The 13114-nt window shown below is 33.1% G+C and overlaps 1 protein-coding gene across 2 annotated transcripts; it reads left to right on the forward strand.

The window, feature by feature from the left end:
* The first annotated feature begins 2859 nt into the window (after positions 1 to 2859).
* Positions 2860 to 8360, forward strand: LOC102617766 (uncharacterized). 2 transcript variants are annotated; one of them, XM_015529702.3, is made up of 11 exons: positions 2862 to 3214; positions 4180 to 4255; positions 4421 to 4531; positions 4785 to 4901; positions 5178 to 5525; positions 6103 to 6425; positions 6566 to 6665; positions 6743 to 6802; positions 7066 to 7152; positions 7443 to 7583; positions 7783 to 8360. In XM_015529702.3, exons 1-11 carry the CDS (start codon positions 3087 to 3089, stop codon positions 8182 to 8184), a joined length of 1893 nt encoding a protein of 630 aa, XP_015385188.2. In that variant the 5' UTR covers positions 2862 to 3086; the 3' UTR covers positions 8185 to 8360. The 2 variants fall into 2 exon arrangements, with proteins under 2 accessions (XP_052294963.1, XP_015385188.2); XM_052439003.1 differs by lacking the exon at positions 7443 to 7583 and having other exon boundaries at positions 2860 to 3214.
* The last annotated feature ends 4754 nt before the right edge of the window (positions 8361 to 13114 follow it).

Raw genomic sequence — 13114 nt, forward strand, 5'->3', positions numbered from 1 at the left:
CCGCATATCCACGATGAAAAAGAGCTGACAATCAGGAACGCCTGTCCAATTTTCTTGCGATGTGTGGAAAGCTCAGCAACAATTATATGGATTATTTTATTGGCAAATGCTATGTTATAATTAATGTAACATACACACTCAACAACAACCACATAAATTGTGTGGGTCCATCATTTGTGTGGTTGTTGTTGAGTGTGTATGTTACATTAATTGTAACATAGGGGCTCCCTTATGTTATTGGTCTTAAATAATTGAATTGTAAGGTTTGGTGGGCTAAAGTGGAAATGCTTTTGTCATTATAGTGGAATTATTATTTTGGTTAACGACAGTTCAAGTTCTGGTATTATTATTATTCTAATTAAATTATGAATGACCAATCCGCCACCGTTGAATTTACCTAATTATATGATGCTTATTAAATATAGATTGTTGTGGTGTTTTTATGGCGTCTCATCAAGAATGTCACTTACCTCCTTGATGTCTTCAACGAAGAATTTAGTATTTCAAGATCATTTATGAGCAGGCAGAACCATGCAAAGAAAACTTCTGTGCTTTACATTCACAAGCTCATTTAATTTGCTGAACTGCGGCTGCTCCAAGTTCTTTCCTCATTTATATTCTGAAAGTATTCAAAGATTTATTGAGCTTAATTACTTTTCCCTGGGGCTAGACTATATGGGCAGCGGCTATGTTATTGACACTGCCGAAAGCTTGCTAATTACAATCTCGGCCACATTCACAGATTGTAGCTGTTCTTGTTGTAAGTTTTGCTTCTGCTCTAATAATGTTAATCTTAATCCATTGCGGTTATGTTGTTTATGCGAATTGAGCCAAGCAACAAAGGTTTAAGACGTTGAAATTACGTGCTCAGGCTAGTTAAGTGTCTATTCATGAAGTAATGTGTTTTTTTTTCACAAAACAATACATTCCTTCAAATAAAAGCACCTTTTTTTAAAATAGATTACACCCCTTCAAATAGACATTTTATGGAGAAACATTGCACCTTTCAATCATTTAATTTTATTTATTTATTTATTTAAAATAAACTAATTAATTAATTACGGAGGAGATATATTTCAGTTTATCGTTTTAGTGCTGCAGCACCAAAGCTCTATCTTCTTGTTGCTGTAGCATAGTTTTTTCTGGTGCTACAGCATCAATGTTCTCTCATATGTATGATAATAAAATATTACAATCTCTCTTACATAGGGTACACAAAACTTTCTCCCATTGAAAGTATATATTTATAAGTATGGTAGTTCTCTCTTTTAAACGTAAATATTTTTAAGTATTAGGTATGCATTTCGTTTGGTAGATTCTACTCCAAATACCAAAGAACTCATTGCCATTAATTTCCAAAAGTAGAGAGGGGGGGGGGGGGTGGAAGAAGAGTAGGGCTTTCATCCTTATTTAAATGGTTGCTACAAATTTGGCTATGTGAAAAACTTTCGTTGCTCTTAACCAGAGCTTGGGCAAAGTCTGCCTAAGTCTCCAGCCGAGATAATAGCGATGGCCGCCGTATTGAATATGTTGAACTTGGAATATGGTCCATAATCTCAAATTGCATTCATTTTTCATTCTTTTTTTCTATTGATCCAGCTGCCAACTAGTCAGTAGGAGTTTGGTGGCGTTAGATGTGGAATTAAGTTCTGTTTTGCTACTGATAAAGCCGAGTCCTTTCTTCAATTTCACAATTTTTGTTAGGTTCATAACTCGACGGTGGCATGGTTTCGTATTAAAAACTTTTGTCCAACTGAGATATCACGGCATCAACACCCATCGTTCGCGATAATTGGATTCCCAAATGAAAGCTGCTGTGGAAAGACCCATTTGATATGACTTGCATTTATTTGTTTAGTTATTTTTTTCAAACATTGTCAGCCCAAGTCTTCCGAGTGTATACTTTTTCTAAATTGCACTATACAATTTTTTTTTAAAAAAATTATTTGAATTATTTAGTTATTAATAAGAATTTTTATTAAAAATTAAAAATTTATTTTAATAAATAAGTTTTTTCAGTATATTATAAAATAAATAAAATAAAATTATGAAACAAATCAAAGGTACTTTAAATAATTTAACCTTTTAAACAAACTCTACAACCTCCTCTCCAAAAAATAAAATAAAAAAATTGAATTTTTAATGATAGAAACGATAGTTATTTATTCCCAAAACTTATATTTAAAATATAATTAAATAATATAAAAAATTTTAAAAAAATTATAAAATTAAATAAATACTTATAATCATTAGATATTTTATATCATGCACTTAAAAGCAAATCCAACCAATACTTTGATTCAATATTTATAGTTTTATACTGCGTCATAACAGCTGTTAGCCTATCAAAGCATACTTACTTACTCAAAGAAAGTGAGCATCCGCATGATTTGAAATCGGTCTTCAAGTCTAACGGAGATTGAAGTTTTCGTTATACATTCAAACTTAATCTGAATCACAACATTTACGAACATATTCTCATTCACAAATTAAACCCAAACTTTACCAGAGAGTAGCCAAATTCACTGCATGGACCTGCCATGCAATTTTAGAATGCTATCATGGGCTTGTTCTCTGCAGACTTGAAGCAAAACGGACGCAGAATTTATGGCGGGTAAATGACTGGGAAGGACAAGCATTAGAGCAAGCTCACAAACACAGAAAGTGACCCAACAGCTAACACTTTGATCTTTGAAAGATAAAAATAAATCTGAGTGGTGTCTAGGTCCTAACGGCACTCTTTTGATCAGGGGAAATAAATCATGTCATTGAATGCACTCAACGACCCAAAAGTGTCAAATTCAATTCTCCCATCCCATTCTTTGAAGTAAGTGAAGTTATTTACTTCACATTCTATTTCCTTCACAAGCTTCCTTATTCAAATATGAACATCCAACTTTTCTATGCAATTATAACATACCCATTAAAAGACTGAAGAGAATTCTCTCTCTCCATTTCTTGCCCATCTCACCAACTGGCTCTATATCCTTGGTCGGGTGCTTTATAAAATAATAATATATATCAATATTAACTTTTGATTTGATAGTGTCTTGTTTTGGAAACAGAGGATATGAGCGATTGTTTTGATGATGAATGGTAAAATGAATGGTTTCAATGTAGAGGAATATGAAGAGGCAGCTGGGAAGAGACAGAAGGGAGATTCTTGGTCACGTACACATGTTCATGCTCAAGCTCAACACAGGCGATCCAAGAGGTTTTGTTTCTTTTTCTTTCTTCTTCCCATTTCCAGAAAAAATAAAATCTGTTATTGTTGTTCTGATGACAAATGTAATTCGCATTCAGTGAACTTGTAGCAATTCATAAATATTCTCTTTCTTTTATGGACTTTTTATGTGTAAATTTTCATTGAGTGCAATATCATATTCATTTGTTGCAGTAGCAGTGCTTTCTACCTCATTTTTGGTAACCGTAAAGATTGTATAGTTTTATTTTTCTCTCTCTTTTTTTCATGTAAAGAAATTTATTGGAAATGGATGATCAATTCTAAAGTGGTTTCAAATTCTTGGGCATCAGTCGTTGGTTGATGTGGTATAGACAACTTGAAGCTGAATATTAATTGAGTGATGAGGAGAAGAGATCTGGCGAGTGTAGTGAGGTCACACTGGGAATCCATATAGCTAACTTCGAAGTTTGGAGAGGGTTCAACGTTTACTAACTGGAATTAAAACAAGATGATAGGTTCTGCAAGTCATTTTTTTTTTTAAGGACAAGTTCTGTATTGTGGGGGGTCTGAGGTCAATTATTTGGAAGAAGTGAGGTTAATCAAATAGCTTTTAAAGTTATTTATTGGCTTAAAATTTGTAAAGATGGGTCACATTGGATTCTCAATTAGATTTTCATCATCTCTTCCATTCTCTGCTTTATTTTGTTTGAGTTGAGAGTTAAATAATAGGAAATTCTGGGTATTGATCATTAGGAAGCAGGGTTCGTCAGCTGTTTACATCAAAGAAAAACTCACCTAAGGATTGATCCAATATAGCCTTAAAACAATTCTGAGCAATTTTTCTTGCCCTTTCCCTGCAACTTTTCCCTCTACACAAGAGCTTGAGTAGCTTGTCTTTGTTATCTAAAATATTGCGTATTTGTTCTCTAGCAGCACATAGCAATTCTCAGCTTATATAGTTGCATCCTTTCTGACATTTTGTATTTTCATTTCAGTGCTGCCGAAAGAAATTCAGACATCTCAAGACGTGGAATTTCAAATTCTGTCAAGAAGGAGCTGAATGAAATATACGTAAGAACTCAACAGCGTGCACTTTCTCCATTGAAAGTCATTGTGCAGCACGTGCCATGTATTTTGATCATGAAAATGAAGGGTGATATGAAAGAGATAATCTTCTTCTATTATTCATTGGTTACATAATCTTTTTCACTTTCCTCCTTCATATGAAATTAACAGGCATCGCCACTTTCCACAAGGGCTTTTAGGGCACAAACTCCTCTTTATGACCATCTCAGTTGTAACAACCAGAATTCTTCATTGAACCATCGAGCCTCCTTGGAAAAAGATGTAAGCAATCACACGAAGTCATTCTTAAAATAAAATAAATGTTTCACTCCGATAATTTTCTTTGCAAGAACCTCAGAGAAATTAAAATACTAACTAAGTATTAAGTGATGATATGATCCTAGTGAGCTTCTGGGAACTTATCCTTTAAATAAACTGCCAAAGAAAACTGGACCATTGTTGGCTCCTACATTTTTTTGGAGAACATTGAGCAGTCAAATATCATGGTGTTTTGACAATTGACATAACATTGCAGATTGAGCAGCTGCAATCACGTTTACAGGAAGAGAGAAATATGCGCATGACACTTGAGAGAGCGATGGGCAGAGTTTCGAGCACCTTATCTCCTGGACACAGGCATTTTGCCTCAAAGGTAACACCACTTGTGAGAATTTGAATTCCCAAGAACTGCTGCTGAATTGAATTGAGGGAAGTAGGTTGGTCTATAAAATCCTCCACTGCATTTTCCTAATTAAGGAAAAGGATAATATTCTTGAGTATTCAAACTTTTATTGTTTTCATGTTGCAATGCAGCAGGCATTGTTGTTTTCTACTTTTGCTTTCTCATTTTAGCTTCTCCAATTTCATTTCCAGCTGCTAAACAACGAGTTTAGAAGAAAATAATATGGATATTATCTCTGTCTTTCAGACAAAGGAATTGATTGCTGAAATTGAATTACTTGAAGAAGAGGTTGCAAACCGCGAGAAACATGTGCTCTCTCTCTATAGAAGCATATTTGAGCAATGTGGTAGTCGCCCACCTTCTGAGCAAAGCTCAAGTGTGGCTTCTCCGGCTCATACAAAGCACATACCTAAAAGGCATCCAAGTATTATTTCAAGCGCATTTTGTTCATCCAAAAAATTCCCTTTGAGACCTTTGCAAGCTCTAGTTTCTATAAATGACTATGGGAAAAGATCTTCTAAGACCAGTGATGCTCCCCAACTCTGTGGAAAAAGTGACATGCATTCTGAAAAGATTTTCTTAGATCCTGTAAAGGTAGGATCTTTACTGTTGTTCATTTTCTTTCTGCAAGTGTCCATGTCTACTTTATTACCACACTAGCTTCATGATAATTAACATCATGGTTGCTCATGATGATTATATTTTTGAAATATGTGGATAATTTACTTACATGTTGTTTGCTTTGCTTACAATTTTAGTTCAACCGTTTTCATCCACTATGCCTAGAGCATAATACAATTTCTGTTGATCCACACCCTGGATTTGGAGCTCTATATTTATCAAATGTTTTATGCTTTCCGTCATACTCCTCTACCATTTGATACAATGTAAATTTTCATATTTTCTCATCTCAATCATTTGTCAGGGACACGAAAAGGTTCCAGAAATGGAGAAATGTGGATAATTTAATTTACATATGTTTTGCTTTGCTTACAAGTTTAGTTCAACCATTTTCATCCACTAGGAACCTAGTGCATAATACAAATTTTGCTGATCCACACCCTGGATTTGGAGCTCTTTGTTTATCAAATGTGTTATGCTTTCCATTGTACTCCTCTACTGTATAATACCACGTAAGTTTCCATATTTTCTCATCTTAATCATTTGTCAGGGACCCAATAAGATTCCAGATATGGAGAAAGCTTCCATGCTACGAACTCTGAAGGATCATCTCAACCAGTGCCCAATCAAGTTGTCTGAGGAGATGGTAAGGTGTATGGCTGCAGTATACTGCTGGCTTTGTGGTGCAGCATCCACCAATCCTGGAAGAAACCGATCACCTTTATTGTCAAGATCATCTACTAATGTTGTGCTTCCCCGACATGGTGTTGGAGAGGAATGTGATTGGTCTTGCAAATCCACAGTTGAAATATCTTGGATTGCAACTGATAAGAGTCAGTTCTCTCGTGCATCTTATGCCATCAATAATTACAGGTTTGTTCCTTGACGTTTAAGTGTTAGGCACATACTAAGAATATTTTATAAACTGGTGCACAGAGATAATGTTCTTGGATTTCCTTTATGTATGTCCCTTGATGATGTGCTGACTCGAATTTTCATTTTTGAAATTTCAGAGTTCTAGTAGAACAACTTGAAAGGGTGACAGTGAATCAGATGGAAAGCAATACACAAACTGCATTTTGGATCAACGTGTACAATGCCCTTGTTATGCATGTAAAACTCACACAACTCATCATCAGTTTATGTCTCATGATTTTCAACTATATAACTGTCTTCTTCGCTTGGTACAGGCATATTTAGCATATGGAATCCCTAACAGCTCTCTAAGGAGGTTAGCCTTGTTTCACAAGGTAGTGCACTTCTTTGTCTAATTTCTAGTGGCCATTGGTGGAAAGAAAAATTACATAGGTGGGACAGTATTTAGAGAAATATCATTGAATGGAGATGTTTTACAAATAAAGGATGCCTATGAAAGTCTTTACAAAGCTTACATTTGTCCTGTCCCCAAAGTCTTGACTCTAGTGATACTATTATTTTGTCCCTATGGCAACTTTCGTTTCCCTTTTCCTGACAGACAACACAATGAAATTGATGGTTCTTCTGTATAGTGCAGGCTGCTTACAATATCGGTGGTCATATCATAAGTGCAAATGCAATTGAGCAGTCAATATTTCGTTTCCATACACCTCGAATTGGGCGGGTATTGGCCTTTTACATCCTAAATAACACATTTATATATATTGATCTCTATTTTATCTTGAAATTTCGTGTCAGTCGGGTTATAAATTGTTCCATAAAGGCTAGTTACTTTGTACAGTGAATTATTCTTTTACACTGTTCTTTCTGAGAAAACTGCTTGAACTTTATCATACTGATTAACTACTTGAATTCAGAATATGCCTTGTTGGTTCTCAAACTAAGATTTTATATTATTTTGTGCAAGAAAAGATTACCATTTGCTGTACTCACTTTTTATCTGCCTTTTTGCAGTGGCTTGAGTCCATCCTTTCAACTGCCTTGAGAAAAAAATCTGGTGAAGAAAGGCAACTTATCAGTTCAAAATTTGGTCTTCCAAATTCTGAACCACTTGCCTGCTTTGCCCTCTGTACTGGAGCATTTTCTGATCCTGTGGTAACATCTTGTAGCCACTATTCTTTTATATGACAGCGCAGTTTTAATATCACTCATTATCGAACTAGCAGTGATCAGTGGTATAAGCTAGTATTACAGTGAATCCTTTCATGTTGTTTGATATGAAGTACATTACTAGGAATGGTTTTAGATCTGTAATTAACAAAACATTTGATTTAAATTTTTGAAATTTTTGCAGCTGAAAGTGTACACAGCATCAAATGTTAAAGAGGAACTAGAAGTAGCAAAAAGAGAGTTTCTTCAAGCAAATGTAGTAGTAAAGAAGTCAAGGAAAGTGTTCTTACCGAAGTTGCTGGAAAGGTTTGCAAAGGAAGCCATGGTTACCTCAGATGATCTTCTCAAATGGGTTACCGAAAACGTTGATAAAAAGCTCCAAGATTCAATGCAAAAATGCATTGACCGTAAATCCAACAGAAAGGCATCTCAGGTTATTGAGTGGTTGCCTTACAGCTCAAGGTTCCGGTATGTATTCTCCAAGGAATTGATGGAGAAGCCATGGTGTGGATGTGAATTTCTTTCTTCATGCTTACCTTCAGGAGGTTTCTCAATGTCATTAGCACAAGCCATCAAGCATTGCTAGCTAGGTTTAGTAATTAGGAATGTTAAACATGGTTCAGTTCGCAATTCTTGTAGTACATTTGATTGTAAATTCTAATCTTAGCTTGTTTCGGATATCACCTAGTATCCCTCTGATACTGTTGTCTGAAGATACTATTTTATTGAAGCATTGTAATTTAAATCGGCTTGAGAGTTTTATTTCGTGTTTTGATCTTTCATGTTTTTATTGCCCTCAAGGACTTGTGGGCTTTAATTACATAAACTTTTTTGTTAAAACTGACCACCTACTTTCAAATGGCTATCTCATTAAAAAAAAAACAACAAAATCTTAGGAGGGTTAAAAGAAAAAATTAACTTAAGTTTTGTTCACCTTTATTTTTTAAAGAAAACATAATGAGTCCTCATTTGAATACACTCTTCTATTTTTTAATTCATTTTTTTATCTGCCTACTATGCACCCGGTGTATGCATGGTTCATTTTTACAGCAGTCAAGTTGTTTACATTTGGTCACATGTTCTGTAATCTCTTATTATCTCAATTGTTGCTTATTAGTGTTCCAAGTAATATACTCCATGTCACAAGTACTCTAATTGGTCTATTGTTGTCTCAACTACTAAACATTAAACCACAGATTTATTAAGAAACGTTTCCAATATATATAACTAAAGATTAATGTAACATATTAACATGATTTTCTCAAATACACTGTTGATGACAAATAAGTATGATAATATTGCAAAGACAAATAGGATTAAATTTAGTTCTTTAATTACTAAATTATTTAACGATTCTAAATTTTTTTTGCAACTGACTTTTTTTCTTTTAAGTGGATGGCATATGAATTGAAATAAATGGGGAAAAACAAATTGGCCCAAGTTGAGGACGAGACTATAGAGTGGGATTTGGATGCAAGAAGCTTGAAGTTGGTATTATGATACTTGATGAAGAAAATCAAAGTGGTGTCATTGAAAATGCTATAGAGATACCATAAGACTGTCAATCTCTTAATTAGTGTTAGGCATGAATATTGATTTACTAATTTAAATTGCCATTGAACAACTGAGCGCTAGTATGGGTGAATTTGTATATCTGATTTTTTATTTTTTATTTTTAATTGAAGGGTTCCAAACAAAATTATTTTGCTAATTTCACTGCTATACCAATGAATTTAGATTAGTGGAGGCTCGGTTTAATGTAGTATATATGGTAATATTGTATAAATGATATAAAATATTTTTAAAAAATAAATATGGGAGATGGAATTAAAAAAAAAAAGGTCTCAATCAACCCAACAATAGATGAAACTTTTGAGTGGAGAAGAAACTAGGTACTATCTACATATCTATTAGTTTATTGATATGTTTTAAAGTACAAAACCTTAAGTTTATAGACTGAAAGTCATTGATAAAGAGGTAATGGACACTAAAATGGACATTTTAGTGGAGAAGAGACAAAGTTTTCTGAAGACTGAAGAGACCCAGTGATTTATTGATGTGTTCAAAAATATAAGATTTCCATTTTATAAACTCAAACTAAAATTCAATTTAGTAATATAAGTAATCTTGCATAAATAATATAATATAGTAAGAAAAAAATGTGGCAGTGTGTATTTACTCTAAAATCTCCTTAATTCGAAGACACGCAATATGAATGTCTCGCTACTATACCATATTCAACATATTGTATTACAAATATCGTTATAATTTATATAATTCCCGTTTTACAAGGGTCTTGGGGTTTGTTGAAAATGAAAATTAATGGCCCAGAAAGGAAATTAGTCCAGTCATCAATTGAAGACAACATCTCGAGCCTTTGCATTGGAGCCCGTTTTATGGAATACTTTTCTTTTTTTTTTTAAATTATGTTTTGGACTTTGATTGGTAAACTGAAGCTATCAAGTGTCACATTATCGACACAAAATTACTTCACTCCCCCTTGGGACTGTAATTTTAGCAATCAACACAAATGTAGTTAGTAATAATGTAAATGGATGCAAAAAAAATATAAAAATTCATTGTTCATGATCCACTATAAGAAAATTGACAATAGATGACATATGCTTTATGATAGAATTTTTTTTTATCATAAAAATATGATGGATTCATGCCTTAATTATGGTGTGTGTCAACATTAATGATGGACTTGTAATAAAAATTTTTTCTATCAAATATATGTTACGGAGTAATAATAGAAATTTTCTCTATCAAAAAATTTATGAAAGAAATTTAATTTTGAATGAATTTGATCTAATTTTAAATTATTATTTCATTCAAAAAAAATTGTTTTAATTGGAAACATAATTTTAAAATGATAAAACATATGTAAAGTGGGAAAAGAAAACAACTCTTCGGTGTTTTCACTCTTTTTTCGATTTCAATTTCACCTTTTTTCAATTTCACATGAACATCACAGATGCATTTTTCATTTCTCACTACAACATCAGCTGAGCCACCACGTCCCAATTCTCTCAATTCCCTCAATTTTTGTATTCATCTTCCAGCCGTTAATTGCACAATACTTTAAATCCTATGGTTATTATTTCTTTCCATATATTTAACTCCATGCGGTCTATCAATGGAACCGGTACATAGTAGTTGTATCCTTCATTTTCTCGCTGCTAAAACTTAAAAGTTATATGCTCTCCATCAGGGATGATAACGGTACGGGGCCGCGAGGAATCGTTATGTTAGGATTGGATAGAGTCTAAATTTTACATTGTTTTATAAAAAAAACAAAAAAATCATGTATAAGTATAACTTTTTATACCTATTGATTGAGCTAAGTCGAGTATGGGTATAAAACACTAATACCCGTACCCGCTCACTAAACCCGTTTGATTATTGATTATTTATTTTTTCAAATATTTTAAAAGTTAAAATTAACAATTAAATCAAATAAATATTATAGTAAAAAAATTAAAACTCTAAAACGCAAACATCAAAACTTAAGCAACTTAGTAATCAGAACAACCATTTAATATGATATTGTCTTAGACATTTACTTGAAGTTTTTAGTTGTTACATTTACCCGACCATCTAAAATCTTGTCCTAACTAAAAACAAATAACAATATTCAAATTAGGGTTAGTTGAAAGGAGTGAAAGATGGACAAGAAAATGCTAAAGTGAAGACTTTAGTTTTCGATCCAAATATTTAGGAATACAATGATTAAAATTGAACTTAACAATCTATCAAATTATAATTAATATATACCTAAAATTGAGAATAATTTTTTTAAATATTTTGAAATAAAGTGTTGCATGTTCATCTAGAAAATAAAAGGGGATATGGGGATAGGGAAAGAGAACGAGTATCTCTAACTTTTATGGAGAAATTCGCGATCTGTACCTATTCAAACTCATAATAGATACGAGTCAATGATGTGGATGTCATCTACCAAATAGACATGTGTATGAGTATTTGCATCCTCGCACAATACACATAAATTAAAATGTTTTTTTGGACTATGAATTTTTGAAAGTCAATCATTACTTAAATTTAATATAAATTTGAAAGCAATCCTCTAGTATAAAAATATTTACTATACAAGAAAAAGGGGAAAAAATGAGGGGTTGTTCCAAATATGTGCAAATTAATTGATCAAATGAGAAGCCAGATACAAATCCGGGGAAAAAAAAAGGATTGATTATGATGAATGCAAGTAATTTGCAAGAATAGATCTAAGTGGGTTTTAATTAGATTAATATTTGTTCTTTTTAATAATTTTATATTAGAAGAGGAATTCTATAGGGATAAGTGTGACGTGTGTTAGTAGAAGCACCGAAAAGAATTAAAAATTTATTTTCAATCTTTTTGTTTGGTTGAAGTAAGCTTTTGGAGTTGGAGACTTGGGGGCATGTGTTCGTATAGCCAATGAAAATTGGGAACTTCTCACACGCAAACTCAAAACTAAAAAAGTGGGTCGTCCTTATTATGTACCCGTACCGACTCCTTTTTTTTTATTTTTAAAGTTTTTTGCAAATTATTATGTACTGACTTTGAGAATAGAATTGTCAATTCCTCCCCACGGATTGAGTTGCAAAGTTCAAGGTAAAAAGGTCCATCTTTATTCTTTTTCCATCACGTGAAGCCGCTTTAATTATGTGCTTTATCATTTGTGCTATAATCACAAATCACTTGGGCTGCTGAGCCGAGTTTATCTACGGGAATGGGTTTCCGTATACTTCTTGTAACGTACATGTCTTTACTCGTTAACATAATTTTTAAGAAATATTACTACAATATACTAATTTTGTTTAGAGATATTAAGTCTCAATTTTTGTTAAAAAGAATACAATTAATTTTTTCCTTATTTCTTATGAAAATAAATGTTAATTTTCTAACTTTTACGAATAAAATTATTTAAAAACTATTTATTAAAATATTTCGAGAGTAAAATTCCACAAAAGAACTTTTGATTATAACTACTAGTAGACTTGAACTTTGAACTAACAGGAAAAAAAAAAAAAGGTACTTTGGAATTTAAGAAACAGACCAGAATGAAATTCCATACCAAATTGTCAATTCATTACAATCTCATTAAATTAAAGCAATTTTAACACTTAGAAAATGCTAAATAAAAGAAAATTAATCAGACGGTCCAAAACGATCGTTATCACGCGCATTAACGTTCTGCATCTTTGATAAGAGATATCCAATGCTCCAACCCAACCTAACGGTTCCCGCCACGTGCCTTTCCAACAAGATATACTTCGGCTCTCGTGGGATTTCCCCCTTCTTCTGGTTCGGGATTTCTCGATTTAAAGTCGCACTCAGTTGCACTAATCCCTACTCTCATAACCCCATCATAGCCGTCCATTACTAGTTTTTTCTACCGACGGTCTCGATTCTTTCCAGTTTCCATCGCGCGCCTGGTCTGTGAGGATAAAACTTGTTACAGCCAGTTACCGTAAACTACTTCTTTACTTGAATCGCACGCATATAGAGACGCC

This window comes from Citrus sinensis, chromosome 3, assembly GCF_022201045.2.
Source record: "Citrus sinensis cultivar Valencia sweet orange chromosome 3, DVS_A1.0, whole genome shotgun sequence".
NCBI classification, from domain to species: domain Eukaryota; kingdom Viridiplantae; phylum Streptophyta; class Magnoliopsida; order Sapindales; family Rutaceae; genus Citrus; species Citrus sinensis.